Below are 22,448 nucleotides of genomic sequence, written 5' to 3' on the forward strand. Positions count from 1 at the left end.
TGCCAAACAGTTTGTGAGTGAAGTCAAACTTCAAAGCATCTGGTTTCTGGCTAAGATAGAAGGGAAATATGAGAGAGTAAGAGCGCAGTCATCAAGATCGTGTTTGGTCCAGTGTCATGTCCGCAGGAGTACCTGTAAGCAGATACCTACAGACAAAAAGTAACCACGTAGTCAAATGTTATGTTCCTCTTCCAGTTTCCAAGTATCTTCAGCTAAAGGGATTTCCTGAACCACATGTGCATTCTGTGTGGGTTGTAAGCTGCAATGGTTTTGTCTTCCATTGAGTTATTCAGATCTCCATTAAGCTCATTACCTTTAGCCTCCAAGGCTAAACAAGGCAGCCAACAAGGTCTACAGGTTTGTTCTACTGTGTGGAGTCACCACCTCAGTTTTGTTTCTGACCAGTCTGGCCCATCTAACTTCTTTTGGTTTGTCTAGCTTTATTTTTTTTAAAAGAAAGCATTATTATTGTTGGTTCTAATTTGGCCTTACTCCTAAGCATGAGGATTTGAGTGGTTGGTAGTAAATAGCTGGCATTTTTTACTCATTTACTTACTAGCATGTCATATTTTCAGCTGTTATGAGGATTAGAAACACATGCATTAAAATTAAGAGATTTGTGAATGTTAGATAACCAATTCAGGAAACTTCAAAACCAAAAATTCCTGTAGTGACTAGAGAGTAAAAATCCATAGTTGTCAATACTACATCACTGTGATGAAACTCCTCATCTATCAGCAGATGATAAAATGATGGTGGAGGATATCATGGTGAAGTGAACAGAGTATAGGGTGCCCAAGTAACCTTGGGCTGCTTCAGGAGAAATCAAATTCCAAAGGGCTGGCCATTTTATATCATGATATATCTTGAACATCATCATAAGGTGAGAAAGGGGAAAAGCATGCTTCTAAGCACCTCTAGAAGGATGTTCTGTTCTTCTTAAAGTGAACAGACCTCTGGAGATCATTGAGACAGCAGTTGACATGGGTATACTTTGCTTCTAAATTTCTTCTTGAACTAAATGATGAACATAGTTACTTTAGCAGGTGACTCATTAGTACTGTTTCATTGTCTAGGAGGTAGATTGTGGGTGTAAATGACACAGTTCCAATCCCTTATATGCTTTGAAAAGTAATAATAGCAATTGGTATTACTCTTTTAGTAGTAAATTTGAGTTCTTACTGAAACTTAACTAAAGAAGACTCGAACTAACAATAACTTGATTGAATTCCTAAAAATTTGGTTTGTTCATTTTAATTATACTGGAATGACTGAGAATATGGGAGGAAAATGCCTATTGCACATGGACAGGCATAGCAGAATTTCTTTAAGCATACATGTTTAAGGGAGACAAAATTATTTTCCAACTAATTATTTCCCATCAGGCTGTAAATGATTAATTTTTTCTTATCATTTGCAATGAATATTTTCTGAAGAACTAATCTCTGTTTTAGGTTTTTTTCACTTCTTTATATTTCCTGACTCTGACTGGAGGAAGAAAAACTAAAATAACACAAATTAAACTTTTCCTTTTTTTGCTGTCCAGTGAAACTGGAAATACTTACCAAATGACAAATGGTCTACTGTGATAATTTTACTGCATTAAGCAGGAAATAAGGTGCTGAGAGAGACAGATTAGCATTGACCACTTGGGAGCTTTATTATAGTAACAAGCCTTCCATGAGAATTTTGTCAACTCAATAGTGAATAACACAGTTGTGATTTAGCAACTGGAAATTATTTAGATGTTTTGACTTGTAGCAAGTATTGGGTATTTGGGTTTTTTTATGTAACTGTAAAGTGTGAGCAAATGCTCATGAAATGCTTCTTGAAAATTAAATGAAATTTGTGTATATTTGTGGTTAAGCAGTTTTAATGTGCTACAAATTCACCTAATTTTTTACTCTTGTGAATTAAATATGCAGCTCTGCAGCAGCAGAGTCAATGGTTACTTTTGAAACTGATTTACAGGACAAAGATGGAAGAGAGCACTATAAGAAATAGTAAACACAGAAGAGATAAATTGCCTCATTTTTATATACAATAGTGAGTTTTACTTCTTAATGGGCCTTGCAGCTATAGGTATCCCTTCAAGCTGGATTTTTACCCTATATCTCAAATTTTCCTGAAACTTGCTATACAGTCAATATTTTGCAGTATATTCCTTGGTGATGATAATTGAACCTTAGGGTATGGGAAATCAGTCAGAAGAAGCATTCACTCTTTTGATTGATCTCCTCGTAGTCCAAGATCACCATTGTATAGCAACTTTTCTTAAATACACAATTATCAGAGTTCTGCCAATAATCACATATAGATACTATGGAGATCAGCAAAAGATTGCATAGAAAATTAATTTTATTATTTTCCAAATATAAAATGGTTTACAGGAATTAAGAGAAAACCATATACTTCTTTTTCTCTAATATAGATTAAAATTAAATACATCTGAAAACTTTTCCTCATTCTTTTCTTATGTGGTTTTTCTTCAAAAATTTTCTGTTAAAAATTAGTTATTTCTCAATTTAAGTAACCTTTAGAACTAATTACTTGAATGAGGGAACATTTTGTATTAAATTCTTGCTTTAGAAATGAATGGAGGTAAATTAATAACTAAACTGAACTAAATCAATAACTAAAAAGATATTTATTCTTAAAGGTGATAATGTTTTCCTTCCTGCAGCTGGAATTGATTTTAAAATGAGTGATGGAAGTTTGAAAGATATGTTTGGACTACAGAAGTCCAGTTGCTAACAACTCTGAATTTAGTTATGTACCTATGTATGAAGAAATATGTTTTAAGTCTCTTACAAGCTGAGATGCGTGTGCCCCAAATGCCACTTTCAACGTCTTGTGCCTTTCATAAAGTCATAATTGAATGTTTGTTTCTTAGAAGTATTTGGGTTTATTTGTACTGCTACATACTAATTTTTTTAAATACTTTTTTTTTTAAAGCTTTCTTTCATCTTGTTTGCACTTCAAATGTTGATGTGAAAAATGCACTGACCTTCAGTGGGCCTCTGGAAGACATGTTTGGGTACACAGTCCAACAGTATGAAAATGAGGAAGGGAAATGGTAAGCTCTTTTTTTTTTTTTTTTTTTGTTTAACTGAACACTCCAAATTATCAGGTATGCAGTGACTCAGATGCTGTACTTTTATTATCAAGTTAGAGTCAGACATATTTCTTAAACTTATGCACAGCCCTTAGGAAATCTGGAAAGATTGGGAGAGAAAAAGATCCACATGTATACCTCCAATTTTCTCCTCAGAGACATAAATGACTTCACAAAATGGGTAGATTCCCTCATTGATGGAACTGAGAAAGTACTGTGTTTTGCCTGAGCTCTGTTTTTCCATTCACCAAACAAAATCTTTACCTTTTCTGTCTGTTAATGTATTTAAAATGAAATTACTTCTGCATTAAGTTGGGTTTTTTTTTTCCTGAAGTTTTCTGTCAGGGGTTGTCTAAACTGGATTTTTTAACTCTGTTGGTCGGAAGATTTACCTGTCAAAATATAAATTAGTACAGTACTCCCTCTGCCTTCCCTTTTGGAGGGCTAAGTATGTCTTGCAGCTGGTATATATTTGCACTGGGGACCTGGAGCCTTTATCTTATCTCTCTTTTCCTTCCTCTTGTTCTAAGTAGAGGCTGTATTTTGGCATGCTCACTCATATCGTTGCTTCTTGGTCATTTGATAAACACCTGCCTATGCTTTTCCCTTGTTAAACCCCCGAGGCTGATGACTGGGCAGGAGGACTGAAATAACAATTGCATGGTAAAACGTTTGGGGTAGAGATCTCTGTCATTCTTTGCAGCTGGCTCTGGTTTTTCCAGAGCTTTTTTGACAATTCTTGGTAAATGCAGGGACTCCTGCAGGCATGCAGGAATGACAGGCAGCATGAGGCTGTGTGACAGATGGGCCAGACTGTTCTGTGGTGAGCAATCACCACTGCAAGTGCCGGGTCTGCCAGACTCTGAAAGTCTGATCACCGCTGCAACACAGTGCTCAGAGAAATAAAACCACAGAGCCTGCTTTTGAATGTGATAGTTCTTGACTGCGGCAATTGTAGGACGTTTAAATACACATCTGTATGAGGGTCGTGAGAGAATGAGAATAATGACCCTCTGTGTGCTAGTTTAGACCTTCAGGAAATGGAATCCATTTGAGGAGCTGGGATTTTGCAAAGTAAGTTGTATTGTTGTAAGCAGTCCTGAAACTTTTCAAAAGCAAACAATAATATGAACTGGAAATACGGGATCTACCAGTAGCCAGACAGCAATATAAAGTAGTGTGCTAGATCTGGACATCTCTGAAATTGAAATTCAGAGCTCCTGTAAATTGTCAAGCTTTCAGCACATCAGTATTTAGAGCAGAAAATATGTTAGCTAATAGTTAAAAATATACAAACCAGCCTTGAGGATTTTTCTGCTGCAACCTGTAGGGCACCGATAGAGCTTTCCAGCAGCAAATGGCCTCTGAACCTGACTGCAGCTTTTTCTCAATAACCTGTGGATTCCCTCATGCAAAAAGACAAAGTGAAATAGCCTTTCAGACAACGTAACAGTCTTCATGGGGCTCTTTCTTTCTGAGAAAGGAACAGCACATGAGCATGAACTTGATGACCATTGATCATCTCCCAGGGGATGTCAGGCACACTCAGCTTCTCTGCATTTTACAATTTTGAAATTTCTTTTTATAACCCTTTGCTTTATTAGTGATAGGGAGGAACACCTCTTTTACAGTGCTGCTCCACATTACATAAGACTAAATTCTTCCTCTGAGTGCTTGTGAGACTTTCCTTTGGCATTTGGCCTCTGAGCATGGAAAAAAATTTTTCATCAAAGATCTTGTGAAGATCTAGGACATATTAAATAAAGCATATCTTTCCTTTTGTATTACTTCTAAGACTTGTTGTCTACCCACCTGTATTGCTTTTATTTTCCTCTGGAATTTTTAAAAGTGTTATTCTGTGCTGTAATTTGGTTTATAGGCACATTTCATGTCCTTTTTATTTCTCTTGCATCTGGACTGGTATAAATAGATACTTTTCTCTTTCTCCATCCTATACTGCTAGTGTACATCTTGCTGCAGCTGTCCTCTGTCTGTAAATTTTATTTGCTCACTTTTGTGCCTTGTTGGAAAGAAGACATTCAGGTAACTTATTTAATTTGCAGGGTACTTATTGGTTCACCACTAGTTGGCCAACCTGAGAAAAGAACAGGCGATGTCTACAAATGCCCTGTAGGAAGGGACAGTTCATCACCCTGCACAAAACTGAACTTACCAGGTATGAAAGGAAATAAAGCTGTGTCACAGCCTTCCTAGTGAAAATTTGCTTGGAGCTCCAGAGCTAAATGTGAAGGAAGTTGTGTTTGTAGCATTAAAAATAATTCTATTTTAAGGCTTCTCACTGTCCTGTGGAAAACATGCTCATACATTTAGAATGGGTTTGTGGTTGTGTTATCAAAACTTTGTTATGACTGACATTAATTGGCTGTGGTTGGCAGGCCTGGCCATTGAGCCAGGAAGGTCTTTGATCATAATTTCATGGATTACCCTTTCCAAAGCTCTCTGAAGCCAAGAGCCTTCATAATGCCATCAGTAAGCTTTTGATGAAAATGTAACTAGGCTGATGCAGCTTAATATGCCAAAGGTAAATATTAATAATTTTCTTGGTCAAGTCAAGAGATACCTGATGTAGACTGGAAGAAAATTCCTGTTTAATATGAACTTCACTAAATGTATCTGTAGTGATATTTTTTTATCTCCTTGTGTTCCTTGAAAACCTAAATGTCAGTAATACAACGTAATAGTAACAAATAGTTATGTAATAGTAACAAATAGAAAAGCTATTAACTCAGTCATAGCAAGACAAGGTAAAAAATGAATTTTTTTTTCTTATTTAACAAAACTCTGTGCGTAGTAGTATCTTGTTTTCATTGTGCTGTTATTTTTACTTTTTTTTCCTTTTCTTGCGGTTCAAGAAAACTATTTGAGACAGCAACCCAGACAAATTTTCTGGGATAAAAGCCAGTCTCAGAAATTTTTCTTGATTGTTGCAGTTGAAGAAGGAGGGGGAAGGGTGCTTAAATATTTGATGAAACCAGTGTCAGTCTGGGTTTTATTTTAGAAGCTGGAAGCTCCATACTAGGGGATATATAATTTAGCATTTTGTTTTCATGTTCCCAAATACTTAACATTTTAATCTATTTATAGCTTCTACTTCAGTTCCTAATGTCGTGGAAGTAAAAGAAAACATGACTCTTGGAACAACCTTAGTGACTAACCCAAAAGGAGGGTTTCTGGTAAGAAAGGACTTTTTGCTAATTTTAAAAGTCTGTTTTTTTCTCGGATAGCGTAACAAAAACATTTCACCCTTTTTCATTTTTTAAAGGCATGTGGACCACTTTATGCTTATAAATGTGGACGTCTGCATTACACAACTGGAGTTTGTTCTAATGTCAGCTCCACTTTTGAAACCGTTGGGGCCATTGCTCCGTCTGTGCAAGGTATGCATGCTGCAGGAATTTTCCCGTGTGTCCAAAAATAAAGAGTGCCAAACAAGACAAATGTATACGCATAGGCATACTGAAAAAAAATGAATTGCTTAACTTAGCTACCAGCATTACCAAGTTAAGTAAATGTTTTCATTGTCTGTATATAACCTAAATTCTTCCCACTTTTGGAATTTGTCTCAGTATAAACAATCATTACAGTGCTATGTAACATCCAAACACAATTGCTAAAAATAGTTGCTTATGTTTTTAACTTATGGCCAAAAGACTCCTTTTAAATAATGACAGCATACTGAGACCTAATACAAGCCCAATTTAGTAATATACATAAAAATCTTAAAGAACTGGTCCTTTGAAAAAATTGTAGAGGAATAGATTGACATTGGCTAAAGTAGGGGGTCACTGGTAAATACTCCAATGATATGATCTTCTTCCTTTCTTAAATTTCTGCTTACAAGAAAACTCCTTCCTCACAAAGGGAACACAAGCCATGTGAAATACAATGCAAAAGTTGAAGAATGATAGTTGTCATCAAGCATGTCAGTTCAGCCACACTGCAGAACAATATGCATTTGTTACTAATGACAGAAGTCACAGCTGGAGCTGTGAGATAAATCTGATCCTTGTTACTGTAAATTCTTATGTGGCAATTTGTATTGCAGAGTGTAAAACCCAGTTGGACATTGTCATAGTCCTTGATGGGTCCAACAGCATCTATCCGTGGGAGAGCGTCACAGGCTTTCTGAACAGCCTCCTGAGAAACATGGACATAGGTCCTCAGCAAACACAGGTAACTTGGTAGATATTTTGTGGTTAATATTGAGAAGAAAAAACAATTTACAGGAAATGGTGTAATAGTTTCATCTATGGACCTCTTCAATTCCAAGAACTTAGAGCAGCAGGATGGTAAAACGAAATAGCTGAAACCACAACTAAGTCAGTACTCAGCCATCAAGCAGCAATGTCAGGAAGACTATTCCTCCCCCCAGTGCTCAGGCAGTCTGGAGAAACCAACTTGCTAACCTAGAGACAAAAGTTAAGTGCATTAAGTAAGGCTGCTTGAACACTGTCCTTTCCCACTTCCTTCCTCTCCACAGCCCCTTCTTGTCTTCCTTTGTACTTCATTGCACAAAGGTCATTTCTGCTCTTCTGAGGCACACATGCGTGGTTTGGACAGCTTTTGATTGTAAGCTTTTTGGAGCAGCGTTCTTCGTACTGTGGAACATTGGGCATGCAGCTTTTAAACCTTGAGATCCTAATTAATGAGTGGCTGTTTAGCTGCATGTTATTAATGGCAGAAGCTGCATTTATATAATAAGTGGAGAGGGCCAAATTCCCAGCTGCTATAAATCAATGCGGTTCCATCAGAATTAATGGAGCTATGACCAATTACCCCCTGAGGATCTGGCATATGTCCCACACGCTGCTTAACAGATTATGTAAATATCAGTTCTAAAAGAACTCTGGGAAGGGGAAAACAATTGAGTCTGGGATACATATTAACACAAAAAGCTTTATTGACAGAAACAGAAGAAACTGTTTCTTCCTTTCCTTTCTCTATTTTCCGCCTCCCAAAATCAAGGGTTTTCCAGGGCCTTCTGTAATAAATTATATGCTACAGGCAGTTTTGCAACTTTGGGTTAGCTGCTAACATTCAGGTCCTGCCTTCACAAAGGAGACTGTGAGAAGATATAAAGGATATCTCTGTCTGCAGAGAGTTATCCATAATTTTCCATGTTAATTGAGGTTTTCAAATTACCACTCGGGTCCTCTGCTGTCTATACTGAACACTGAGAGATAAAATAACTTATAAACTCTCAGTGTTGCAATCATATCCTGTTATTTTAAACACACTCTTCTTCGAATATTGTGAGGAAGAAGGAAAAACCCTTTGTCAAATTCAGCAGAAAGGAAAAAATTCTTTCTGTTCCCTTAAATGGATGATTACTCAAACATGTATCATTTTGAAATACTTAAATCTGAACTTCCCTGTATGGGGCATTGGCTGCATGGAAATCATCACTGTCTCCTGCCCAAAGGTCTTCATGGGAGTGGTAAGCAGGGCAATCAACTCCACTACACCCTCACTCCTCTTCCTTACCCAGCAACTCCTAAATTTTTACAATGCCACACCTCTGTTATGTTCGCTTTTGGAATAGTGCCTCCTCTGTGTGGCTCAGCTGGCGCACAATAGGTCCCTCTCTGGCCTGCACTCCACCAGCCTCCCATCTCCACCTACAAAATCCCTTGTGCCTACAGCTTGGCATAGCTGCCCCTCTTCTCACACGTACACATATTCACTTGAGGACGTCAGCTTTGGCATCTGGTTGCTACAGAGCAGAAACATTTGAGAGGGAGATAAGAATGGGATAAGGAGGAGAGAGGCTGAAAGACTGGAAATGGACGACAGAAGCTCGGTGGAGTTTTCTCAATCCCTCTTATCTTCCTCCTTCCCCAGAACACATCTCATCTCTCTCCTCTCCTCTGAGCCCCCTGCTCAGGGACCGGCTGCATCTGAAGTTAGTAATGAGTTTATACTCTGTCCCCCACCCACTCAGTCTGCTTTCTCAGAAAAAATGTTTAAATAACTATACAATAGAGAACAGGAGAAACAACAGAGCAGACTTATTTATTCCCTCTCCTCTGGGAGCCCAGAAGACAAGCATAGGAAGAATAATTTACTTTTTGTCTTTTCAAATTGATTTTTCCAATTTAATTTTTTATTACTTTGTATGTAGAAATCAGTGGACTTTCACTGACTTAAGATTGTTTTGCACAGGAAAGGAATGAGGTGATTACAGAATACCTCCTTAGCAGATTGGGTGTGACTTGTTCAAAACTGTGTTTTGATTAGAGGCTTTTGAGATTTTTTTCCCCCACGTACCTCCTTAATGAACAATGGTCATTAGACTTGTAGCAAGTTGAGAGAAATTGCTCAGTGTCCAATGTTTGGCAAATTTAAAAATTAAAGTCTGAATTTTCAGATGCAGAAAGTCAAAGTTTATGGTATTTTTTTCCTTCTCTTCATCTTTCTCTTCTCCAGATAATCTAAAGCTCCCTTCTGATGATTAAAATGCATTTCTTGAGTTTTGGGATAAAAAAAACAAATGGAAAGTGATGATAAAAAAGTAGAAAAAGGAGGAACTGTGTAGAAATAGTAGAAGTAGGAACAAAATCAAGATATGTCTCTTGGCCTTTTTTTGCCTCATTTTTAACTGTTTTGGAGATAATTATCTTTTTACTATGGAGGGGTAGGTTTTTCAACCATTTACATATGAGTAATTTTCTTTCTTTCAAAAGTAGTTTTCTTTCTTTCAATTTTCTTTCTTTCTTTTATTTCTTTCAAAAAAGAAAGCAGAATACTTGAATAAGTTCACTTCTAGCTTTAAAGCTATGCTGGAAAGGCCTTCAGAAATCTTTAGACCATTTCTATTTTTACATTATTATATGGCATAGACTGTTATATATCTTTGGCCTGTGCCTTACTGTGTCTCCAAAGGGACTGTATCAGTACACTAGTAATAGTTTTGTCTTCACAAGAACAGAACTGTATTTAAGAGATTTTACAAAGCTTAAGGATGAGGAAAGGTCTTATGAGAGTTTACAAGTAACTTGTGTCTTGAAGTAAACAAAATGTGGGAGAATTAATTTATTTTTGTTGTTCAGATGCCTTTAAAAAGATCTCCTTATGAAAAAAGATATTATCCATTAATGCTTCCCAAGGCATCTCTGCTTTTCTCTTACCTTAAGTATCAGTACATCCAAAAATATTCCTGATTTCTCTCCACATCCCAATGCTGAAAACTCTGACATATGATTTCATGTACCAAATGGTTTTCCTTTAATTTTGTTTTTTTAGTTGTTGGTTTTTGCCAAATTGATTAGCTTAATAATTTATTGGGAAAGCCAGAATGTGCTTTCCAAATAAGGGTCTGTATTCATTTATAGGACAACAATAAATCATAGCCCTGAGAACTGCTTTGTTCCGAAGCAAAACAGTCCATCACTTGCCTGTTCTCTTGTACAGCACTTTTCACAGGAACTGGGGACAATTAAAGAATTATTCCCTTGTGTAATGTAAAAGCCATGGAATGCTAGGGAAGGGAACATAAAGTTAAGAATTACAGGAATGTTCAATAGATTATGGTCAGTAATGCTGGGAAAAATAATAGGTTCTCTGGAGTAGAGCAGAATTATGTCCTTCTGTATAGCACTATTGCATTTTCCAAATGTAAATTAAACAAGCAAATCAAAACATACAATGCCTGTAAGCATCAATCCTAGGGCCTTGCTGAAGTCCCATAAAGGCACATATGCATCATGTAGATGTGTCACTTTCAGTTTTTCATAAGATGAAAAGGCTATATAAGTTCAAACCTTCATTGGTGTCTAATTTTGCAAGGTGATCATCCTATGATCCTGTAGGAGACTAGAACATGAAACCTAGTAGCATTTTCTCAGAGGCTTTTTGTTACCTTTTATTGAGGAATGGTTCATCTTTGATAGCATGAAATACGTAGAAGATGGTGATCAGTGTTTTCAAAGCTAGCGCTAAGGAAGGGTCGCACATGACAGTTGTATCCCATAAGATAACCACATGCCCCCCTTCCTTCCTTCCTGATTTAAAAGCTATGCTGCACAGTGCAGTTTTCAGACTCAGATGTTCTTCCCATTCACTTCCTGAGAAGGAAATGCTCAAAATGTGTACTTGCTGTGATCATGGACGTTTCCTTTCAAACAGGAAATTGTACTACCCAATGTCAGCCTGTAATCTTATTTTAGGAAAATGACAACACCAGCATGGGTCTCTAGAATCATGAAGGACTGGCAGATGCTTTTCACACTGGCAGTAGTCAATAGATTATTTCATTATTGGTACCTCAAAAGCTGCAGAGAAGGAGCCATGAATCCACACCAAACAGCTTCCCAGCATACTATGGTCTCTGGCTCCAATTGGTGCATGACACTGGAATTTTTAGGCCATTGCTCCTCCTCCAGAAAATCAAGCATGATGCAAATCTCTTGTTCATCACCACTTCACAGATTTCTTTTTAAATGATTAACAATATCCTATTCACATAATGTGATGCGTCACTTTAGGTGCATGCCACAGAGTAGTTGCGTTGGAGGGAAGGGGTTAAAAATTTGATCTTCAGGTTGTAGTTTATTCAGTGCCACATGAGTGTTCTGAGTGATGAGACAGAGTGTGCCCTGGCTGGTTCTGTAAACACTGGGCAGGGTTAATAGCCCTCTGCTCACAGGAACACTGCAGCCTCTGCACTCCCTCTGCTGCCAATGGAAGAGGGCATACCTCCAAGAGACAAATATCTCAAAGGCAGCAACTTGTAATAAGTTTGAGCCTACATCAGTTCTTACAGATTTGACTGTGTTTTCAAAAAGATACAGAAAGTCAGTGGAATAGATTTTGCTATCACATGCCAATATAATTATAGTCCCATAATCATTTGCAACTAGCATTTTATAATGATCATGTTACTGATGTTTACTGTGAAATATTTATCCAATTCTAACCCTTCTGCTACAAGCAAACAAATGTTTTGCAGAAGCTGAGAGGCCATGAAAATACCTTTAAAAAAACCCTGTAAAGCAATTGTAAAATACATACTATGCCACTTCTAAAGTAATGATGGCAGAAACATCCCAGAGGTCTTATTGATCTTCAATAACTTAATGCTAGAGTGCTTTTAATAATAGATGAGTGAGACATAAATGCCATGCAATACTGCATTTTCCTAAATAACACCTATAAATTGCAATGTGTAACATAAAATTGAAATATGCTAATGGAACATTGTGTGGCTTCTTCCCAGTAAAAGCTGTCAGGAACCTGCCAAAGTATTAAAACTGACAGAGATGAATGGGAGAAATTAATTAATATTTGAGAATATAGCTCATCTTTTTATTCCATTCTTGGTTTTGCAGCAGGTTTTCTCAAACATTTTGTGGTTATCGCACAATCCCATGTGTTAATCTTCCAGACAAAGATGTGTTCTGCTGAGGTCATCTACAAGCTTTACATTACCTTCCCCCGTGCCAAAATCACCATTTCCTTCATGTTTTACCCTCTGGTACTTGTCAGGTGGTACTTTGACTTACCTCCTGCCGGGAGAACATGCATGTCATGGATGTCCCTGCTGTCTTCATCAAGATAAGAATAGTTGGGTCTTCCTGTTTCCAGGCTAAATTTAGAGTAAATAAACTATTGGACATGGAAACATTATATTTGAGTGGAATGAAGAGAGTTGTGAGTGAGCCTTGACTTTGTATGCCATAAGGAAAACACTTTTGAGGAGTTGTGACTGGTGGTTGGGCATTGGTCTGCTTGGCCTAGAGGAGAGCAGAGCTCCCATCCAGATGGCCTCAAGCCAGGAAAACCAAGGACTAGAGACAGCTTTTGGCTTTATTCCAGTTTTAAATAAAAGCAATTTAGAAAGTTCAAAATGTTTCATGAGACTGTCATCTAGCTAGTCTTGCTCAAACTCATATAGGTATTTCATCCTGAGGGAAACACGAAGAGTTCATTCCTTCTCCTGGCTGTAAGTACAAACAGACATTTACCCTCCTGCAAGAGGCAGGGATGTTTTCTTTAAGGGCCATTGATCTTAAACATGAACTCTGTGTTTTAGGTTGGAATTGTTCAGTATGGACAGACAGTAGTCCATGAATTTTACCTGAATACGTACTCAACAACAGAAGATGTGATGGCTGCAGCCTTGAGAATCCGCCAGCGGGGCGGCACGCAAACCATGACAGCCTTGGGAATAGACACAGCCAGGTATGCACACAGGGTGCTGCCTGCACCTGGCAGGGAGAAACAAACAGGGCAGGGGGGTGCTTCTGATTTCATGCGTTAAAAACGTGGTGCAGCTAATGTCTGACTTCATTTTAGCTAAGCAAGCATCATTTGTGAGGAAGGTGAATAAGCAGACTCTATCCAGCACATAAAGCAATTGAGTGTCAAAGGGAGCTGTGCCCTGAGCAGGGGAATTAGGAAAATATAGTAGATATGGAGCAATATTGTAGGCCTAAGCAAAGGGCTGACAATATCTGATGTCCACATAGAGCAGATAGGAACTGTGTATGTAGAGGGATGAAGAAAATCAAGTTTTTCAGAGGAAAAAAAAAATAGAATTTTTAATGTTAATTTGTTTTCATTCTGAATATTGTTGAATATTACAATGTTTGGGCCCACTCTTGTCAGAAGAAATTTTCTGTCCTAAGTCTGTAAAATTTCTCAATCATTGGGAAATTAAATACCTGTTGTAGTAATAGCAATATTTGGAAATGCTTCTTTTATGAGAAAAATGAAATCTGACTTTCATAGAACATACAGTAAATATAAATCTCTCAGAAAATTCCAAACTGTACAATGTTGTCCTGGTAACTTTTTCCTTCTCTGGGTCTGTTTCTTCCATCACAAAAGCCTGCTTTTATTCTAGAAAAGATTGCATTCACTCTTTACAAACAATCATTTAATGAAATATGCAGCATATTTCTGATGAAAAATTGCATTATCTAACCAAAGTTTTCTTGATGTGGTGTACAATTGAATTCCTCTATATTAAGGCTTTCCTGAGATATGAGTAGAAGCTTGAGGAGTCCAAACAAGTTCAGGAAAGCAGAGCCAGTTGAGAATTGCCAAGTTTTCAGAAACCACATCTAGTTCAGAAAGCCCCTGTGTACCACAAACTACAGCAGGCTTGTATATACAGAAACTGTCATCAAAAGCTTCCTCTGTTCTCACAGTCATCCCCCCTTGGCCATTTTCAGTGGTAAATTTCAGCTTTCACTCATGTGGCCACTCCTAGAATTCTGTGGTATTTTTCTGAAAAGAGGAAGCCCTGCTTCCTTCCTTCTCCTCCCAAGCCCTAATCCAGCCTTGCCTTGTTAGGTCTAGAGTCTGTGGGAACAGCTGCCCGAAACCTCAGAGCCTATTTGCCCATCTGCAACCAGATTGGGCCCCAATCTGCCTCCATTTACCTCCAACCTATTTCTGCCACGTCCCCAACACACAGTGTTAATTAACACACTTGTGCAGACATGTGCTGATAGCTAAGTAAATAGTTTGACCACTTGAAGTGCTGCTGTAGGGTGGAATTAGGTGAGGGTTTTCTGCATGGGTTTTTGGAAAGGTACGGTGTTTGCTGAGTCTTTTTTTAAGATCCCAAAAGCTGTTTTGAAGTGCCACAAGTTTATTTGTAAAGAGGAAGAATTTTTCACTATCCAGATTTGTATTTTCTGCTACTGCTCTCAAGTGAGTGCATGATGAATGAATGCTTGTGGAACTTTGGCTGTGAACTGTCATGTAAGTTCCAATTGTAGTTGTTTGTATTTGTTCATGGTTAGTATTAATCTCCATTTCCTGCTTCCTAGTTAATATAAAATCTTGTAGTTTATGGTTGGCTATGCAAATATGATGCATGTGCTAAATGCTGACATTGCCTTTCTCCAAAACACTTTATGGTCCCTTTAGGGAAGAAGCTTTTACTGAGGCTCACGGTGCACGAAGAGGAGTACAAAAAGTAATGGTTATTGTGACTGATGGGGAATCACATGACAACTACAGATTACAAAAAGTGATTGATGATTGTGAAGATGAAAACATTCAGAGATTTGCTATTGCTGTAAGTGAAATTTAATGGGAAAATTCAGAATGTTAAAAGCATGTTTCATCTTCTAAATGTAATTTCAGTTTTAGAAGTTCATTTCACAGAATCTTTATGGAAATATAATTATTTCAGAGGGGAAAAAGCTAAAAAAAACATTAAAAATTTGCTTTCTGATTTTATAGCATATAAGAAAAGCAATTTGGCTGTCTTCCTTGTGATGATGTGTGTGCCTGTGTGAGGAAAAAGGAGGAAGAGTTTGAGGGACAGTTTTAAATCAAATCCTTTTTGTTAAAAGCAACACTGAGCAAAGGGACTAATACAATTCTAGGCAACTTCTACAGAAACAATACCTATTTTTAAAAAAAGCAAATGTAAGCCATCAAAAAATACTTGTTCATTATGTCTGTGTTGTATGCTTGCACTCTAAAGCTGTCATTTTCATGCCAAGCATGCCAAACAGTAGCTGAATGAGAATAGTAGTCAACCCATATAAAGAAATATGAAAGTATTAGTTATGGATTTGGTATTAATACTGCATCATATTGGTGTATTTTATACACAAATCTTCTGTTTTCAGGTGTTAATTTTGAAGGGACATTGGGTTGTTGCCTCTTCATTGCTATCTTTCTTTGTTTTGCTATCTTATTTTTTGATAAAATAAGGTGGTATGAAACCATGAAATTTAAGGAAAGATGTTATACTTTATTTAAAGAAAGAATTAAAACAAAGTTGAGTCCAGCAGCACACAGATTTTCAGTGGTTTTTTTCATAAAATTAGAGATAACTAAAGAAAAAGTTGTCCTTGACACTACAACAATTTTAGCAATAAAATTCCTGTCTACAACCAAATATGAATTTCTCCAGTGGGCTGAGATGCTAGAGCATAGGAATTTGGTTTATGTCTCCCTGTCGAATCAAGTTTAGTCTATGGAGCCCTTTTTCATATGAAAAATATCTGTTTGTCTGGGAATTAAGAGAAGTGAGGTGTTTTTTTCTGAGGTATCCTGAATTGTTGCAGCAGTGTTGTTAAAACTGCAACCCAAATCTAAAGTCTTGTATTGTGATGAAGTTGTTAGCACTGAATAGAAGTGTTGTTCTTATGTGTATTTGTAGGGAAAATCTTCACAGAATAAAGAACTATTCTATGCCTAATCCACTTGTCATAAATTGCATGTATAGCATGTTGTGATAAGAACTGGTGGTTATGCAGAAACCAGAGTAACTGTACTCTGGGTTGGGAAGTGTTTTGTTGGCTTTTCCCTAAATTATGGCCTGCTTCAAAAATCAGAGAATGAATTATTAAATGAATTTTGTGAAGAAGGGGTGAAAAGTACAGTTGAGGATAGCAGACATCACACCACACTGTTGCTATGTTTCCACCATATGATTTTCCACCATTCTCTGACAATTACCTCAATGATATCTTTTCAAACAGCTTATAAAGTATATGTTTGACTTTTTTGTGTGTGTTTCTTTGTTTTGGTTTTTTTTTAATTTTCTTTAGATTCTTGGCAGCTACAGCAGAGGAAATTTAAGTACTGAGAAATTTGTAGAGGAAATAAAATCAATTGCCAGTAAGCCTACTGAAAAGCATTTCTTCAATGTCTCAGATGAATTAGCTCTTTTAACCATTGTTGAAGCACTTGGAGAGAGAATATTTGCCTTGGAAGGTATGACATTATTTAAAATTTTACTTTATGCCTGCATTACAACTGAAACAAATAGAAGAACACCTGTTTTTACCTTCCTTTGAAATGCATTCTGCAGTGTGAAATTTATTATGCAATTATTTCTTCCGTGCTTGTAAAAATATTTTATAAAAGGCATCAAAATAGTAGATATAGATGTGACTATATGCATAGGAGTTAGAGCATGCAGAGACAATAGCCTAAATGGGTAAGTAACCAGAACTGGTGTAATGCAATAATTAGAAAGTTGCCCTCTTTTAGGTAAAAAACATTGCCAGATCATACCCCAGTTACCCCATGATCATCTGGTTTTCTGCCTAAATGTTTAGGGTCTCTTTTTGGTTAATTATTAATTATATTATATTAGTTTGCTACACAAATTAGCATGGACTTACTGCATAGAGTTGACAAGATATGATTTTCCTTTGGGAAGGTTCACAGTATTCAGATTGCAGCACAGAAAAGTCATTCTCTCATAATGTCTGCTTACATTCTCCATCCAAATGAGACAACGCTGCCCAAACCACTGTTTGTTTCAAGTACTACTGGTAACAGGAGACAGAGTTTATTAGTTATAAATTATACTGGCCAACTCTGAAGGGATTCATGTAGTACAAAGAAAACATCCATCTATTTGGACTATTTTCTTCAACACTTCAACTTTCCAAGTATCTAGAATAGTGTAGTTTACAGCTGGAACAAAAGAAGATATTGACTTGAATGTACAAAATTGAGAGAGTATTTTCAATTTTTTTTCATTAGAGTTGTAGTTCTCAGATATATTTATATTCTTCTAGTGTATTATTAAGTTTGGTCAAATATTAATGATTTCAGCTATTACTAAAGTTTTCAGCAATAAAAAGTTTGTTAAAATATTATTTATATGTTCTTTTTTACCTTCTGGAAAATTTGGTTTCCTCAGCTTTGCAGCAAATTAATTTCAAAGAATCTGATTCGCTAAAGCTCAAAGTTTAGCCTACTTAGGGCCAATGAGTACTTCAAAGTTAATTAAATACGGTGCTCTTTTTGTAAGTCACTGTGTACTAAGAATTATACACTTTAAATGAGAATATAGTTGTTAAAACAGGAATTGAAAACTTGGTCTTCAAGTTGTCCTTTATACTTTTAAAAAAGTGAGAAAAACTTTTGTGTTTCATTGTCAGAATAAAATATTATTTGCATCTATTGGCTATAATGAATATAGAATAAGAAGTTAAATAATGTTACAACAGATGAAGGATGTAAGACCTAGCATGACTAAGTTTTTGAAAATCTAATTAATTTCATTATTGCCTAAAGGCATCTTGGTTTGCTGATTCTCTCTGGGAACTCAGAGATGTGCTAAGATTTCTACACAAGACACCTGCAATATAAGACATGAAATGTCTCCCCCTCAACCTAAGTCCCAGAAGTCATGCAATCTCTCTGCAAGAGAATCAGAATACAAATGAAAATGGGATTTTAGCTTTTTGTCAAAGCATAGCAAGGTCAAGCTGCTCCAGCAGTTAGTTAATACTGAGTTAGATAATACTGACCAAATCAATTTATGCTGATTCTTGAGCCATAGTTTCCTGTCGTATCCCAAAACCTTTCAGTTTTCTGGATTCACAACCATGTCCATGCATGCATTTTTTCTGGTGGTGGAAGCAAGCAGGTTAATTCTGTGCCCTGCAGCTTTTGACAAGCCAGTTTATTGCATGTGTTTAATTGGAGATTAATCAGCTCTGTACATAGTAGCTTCTGTGCATCACAAGAACCTTGTTTGTTGAAATTTGATATCTGAATCTGTTTAAATTCTCCATCTAAATTGCTTCTTGCTAGTATAGTAGTACATTCGATTTTTTTTTTCTTGGATTTCTTAACTTCATTTTGGTTCTTTTAAAAAAATCAAAGAAAAATTGAGAGAGATTTGAAAAATCAAATCCAACAAAAAGCCCTGCTTGACAGCCAGTGAATTTTTACACATAATCTTTTTCATATCCCTCTGTGTCTCATGGCATGGACATTGCTTTTAACAGCAGTTTTATGTTTTATCCAACCCGTAGGCAGGCACAAATGTTTTTTCACAAAATATCCTTTGTAAGATGCTTGGCAGTTTAAAACTGAATGGAAAGTCAGGCTAAGGGCCATTATCTAAGTAGTATTTTGAGCTGCACACTCCAACAGTACCAGCTTTGTCCTCTGCCTCAGGCTGTGAGAATCCTGTCTTTCTCAGCTCATTAAGGAGCATCCTTTACTGCATGAAAATATTGTTTATCAGCAGATGTGCAGCTTAAGAGTTTTTTGCCTAAAAATGACTTATTCAGACTTAGCAAAGCATCTACATCTTGTGAAACATGATAGCCTTCATTTGTATGTCAAACACTTTTTACTTGAGATCATGTCTCCTTCCTATGACTGGCTGTATATTGCAAAAATTAGGAAAGCCATCATGTCCCTGGGAGCAACTGCTGGGGTTTAGTTGCTGAGTATGAAAAGTTCAGTATTATTTAATAGTCCAGATGCCTGAAATTCATGCAACCATGGCTTGCTATGGCTCCGTTTCATTCCCACAGTTGAAGGCTTGCTGCAACACTTGGCTGGTAGCAAACTGTGAACACTTCCTGGACCAGTACCAGTGCAGATTTTGTAGCTTGCCTCCACTGCTTGTTAGCATGTCTTGCTCTCAAGGAAGAATCAACATGCAGAATATAGTTCCCTTACTTGGACACTTATAGTGGCAAAATAGTCCTTGACTATTAAGGGCTGCTTATCTTTCTTTTAAGTAGAGGAAAAGGCAGAACTTTTTCTTCTCTGATGATATTTCAAGTTTACCTGGAAGAAAAACATCCCATCAAAGTTTAATAACTAGCATATGACTACTTGTCAAGATACTGAATCTAGTACAAAAATCATCTGATAACTTTTTTATCCAAAGTAATTTAAGAGAATCAGATCTTCATGTAATTGTCTGGGCAGGGTTATCATTCCCGAGCACTTCACTAAGGCTTATGAATCTTGGACAGCAGAGATTTTCCTATGTTGTTTTTGCAAAGGTTCATACAAACATCAAGTGTTTTTCATTTAAAGTTCCTCCAGCTGCCTACAAAACTTGAGTTGCTTGAATACAAGGCCAGGGTTACATGGCTGATATTTTATTGTTCACTTAGCTCAAGTGGAAAATGGCTTAACCATATTAATCAAACATTCCAAACATACTTGCCATCAGTCTGAGTTCAAATCTGGTCAGTTTTAGCCCAGAAACTTTGTTGGACAAGTTTTGAGACATGATCTTAAAATGGAAATTCCCATTTTTAATATTAGCATTCAACATGGGTCTTTATTTCTGTGTTTATTGTAAAACTGTACGGTAAACTATAGTCACTGGATAGATTCGTTAATTATGCTATCCTTTACAATCATATGATCATTTTCATAACACTCTTCAGTTACTTTTTCAGATTGGAACAAATCTATTTTTTAAACTTATTTTTTTCTGTTTAATAGCAACAACAGACCAACAGGCTTCCTCTTTTGAAATGGAAATGTCTCAAGCTGGTTTCAGTGCTCATTATTCTCAGGTAAACAGACTGTTTGAAAATGGAAGTTATTTTACAAAGTAGATTTTTGCTGGTGGTTCTATGAATTTGGAATAAGTGTTTTGGATTTTTTTGTATAGTCCTGTTTGCTGTTGGAAGTTTTGTAGTGTCCTGTAATCCAGTCACCTTTTTTGTGAAATGTACACAAAAAACATTTATGAACAGCAAAAGCATGAGAGAGTACATATATACTTCATATGAACTCTAAACTTAGTGCTCCCATGGCACTTTCTATCAGGAAAATGGCCTAAAAATATGTTAAGAAGATTGGGTAAAAACTTTTTACTAGAGCCCTTAGTGACAGAAAAAGGGGCAATGTTTTAACTTGAAAGACAGTTCCAGAGCAGGGCCACAAAGATGACCAGAGGGCTGATGCACCTATCCTGTTAAGACAGGCTGAGAAAGATAGGGTTATTTAGCTCGGAGAAGAGAAGGCTCCAGGGACACCTTAGAGCAGCATTCTAGTATTTAAAAGGGGCTTATAAAAAGGAGGGAGAAAGGGTACATGGGTACAGCTACATGGTAGCTGGCAATAGGACAAGGAGGAACAGTTTTAAAGTAAACGAGCAGAGGTTTACATTAGATGTTAGAAAGAAATTCTTTACTTGGAGCAAAGTCACTGGAACAGATTGTGCAGAGCAGTTGTGGATGCCCCACCCCTGGAGGTGTTCAAAGACAGGTTGAATGGGGCTCTGAACAAATTGGTCTAGTTGACGGCATCCCTGCCATGGCAATGGATGGATGGAACTGGATGATCTTCCAGGACATTTCTACCCAAGCCTTTCCATGACCCTATAATTGTAGGATCAATACCATAATAGGAAAAGCAAAGCTAACTTTGTAAGCACGCAGGAAGCATTACCCAAATGTGAGCATCCTGAACCATGAATGTCTAAAGAAGATTCACACAGAGAAAAGATGATTCACATAGAGAACAGGCTTTTTGTTTTGCTCTCCTTAAGGATTGGATCATGCTTGGAGCAGTTGGAGCATATGACTGGAATGGCACAGTGCTGATGGTGAAAGACACTGGTATTTCCATGCCAACTAATGACACCTTCCGTGACAGGCGTTCCGAGAGAAACGAACCTCTTGCAGCCTACCTAGGTAAGAGAAATCGCCCACCTTGCAACACCTTTCAACAAATGCTACAAGATGCCTCTCAAAGCTCATTCAAAAGGAGTACGACACAGAATATTTTATGTGCCAGGAGCCAGGGAGCACGTCTACTCTCTGATTTTCATGTTCTTTAAAAAAACTAAATAACAACTCCTACAACTAGAAAACAAGTCCAAACACACACCTAAGTATATCTAGACTTTCTCAACAGAAATGTTTAATCTGTTCAAAGAAGATTTCACAGATTCTTCTAGTATTGTTATCAAGTTTTTCTATGCCTTGATAGTTAAAAAGTCTTATACAATATTAAGTCCAAATATTTGCTTAAAATTAAGCAAATTGTCAATCAATGGACAAAACCAGCAAGACCAACATATTTTTTTCTATAATAATATTTTGCATATTGGCAGGTTATTTTTCTACCAAAAAGTTCAGAGTTCTCTCCCCTAGGTCTTGCTTTCTATACCTCTATACCTCATGTTTCTGTTTGCTCTGTTATCTCATTGAAGTCATACTTCCATTGACAAAGAATCAATGCTAAAATATTTTAATGTTTTTCCCTAAGTACACTTTCTTTACGCCAAATGCCTTTTATTACAACTCCAATGCGGTGATGTAATCTTCAAATTAAGATTGTAAACTCCCATGAAACTTGAAACTCTTTCAGTTTTAATTTCACTGCAAATTTTTCAGGTCTTCCTTCACCAAAGTTGTTAAAATGTTGTTAAGAATAAACAGAGCAGAGGTAGATTCAAAATGCCCCCAGAATTACTTTTTGAAGACTCCATGAGTTTGCCAGTGGGCCAGTGACAACTGTTCTTTGAAAGCAGCTTTTCAACCAGCTATTCATGACTTATTTCTTACACTGTGTGAGAATGGCAAAGTGAACATGGATCCCCAGCCTGGGAACAGGT

General features: G+C 36.9%; 1 protein-coding gene across 1 annotated transcript in view; it reads left to right on the forward strand.

Annotated features, from left to right (window-relative positions):
- The window catches only part of ITGA1 (integrin subunit alpha 1), a 72,832-nt gene that overhangs the window by 25,225 nt on the left and 25,159 nt on the right, over window positions 1-22,448 (forward strand). Inside the window, exons 2-11 of the mRNA XM_064736295.1 lie at window positions 2,956-3,076; window positions 5,179-5,291; window positions 6,221-6,309; window positions 6,399-6,513; window positions 7,182-7,309; window positions 13,167-13,315; window positions 15,014-15,164; window positions 16,654-16,819; window positions 20,324-20,397; window positions 21,378-21,522. Of these exons, the coding sequence (XP_064592365.1) occupies window positions 2,956-3,076; window positions 5,179-5,291; window positions 6,221-6,309; window positions 6,399-6,513; window positions 7,182-7,309; window positions 13,167-13,315; window positions 15,014-15,164; window positions 16,654-16,819; window positions 20,324-20,397; window positions 21,378-21,522 (1,251 nt within the window). The remainder of the gene's footprint in view (window positions 1-2,955; window positions 3,077-5,178; window positions 5,292-6,220; window positions 6,310-6,398; window positions 6,514-7,181; window positions 7,310-13,166; window positions 13,316-15,013; window positions 15,165-16,653; window positions 16,820-20,323; window positions 20,398-21,377; window positions 21,523-22,448) is intronic.

Source organism: Zonotrichia leucophrys, chromosome Z, assembly GCF_028769735.1.
Source record: "Zonotrichia leucophrys gambelii isolate GWCS_2022_RI chromosome Z, RI_Zleu_2.0, whole genome shotgun sequence".
Lineage (NCBI taxonomy): Eukaryota > Metazoa > Chordata > Aves > Passeriformes > Passerellidae > Zonotrichia > Zonotrichia leucophrys.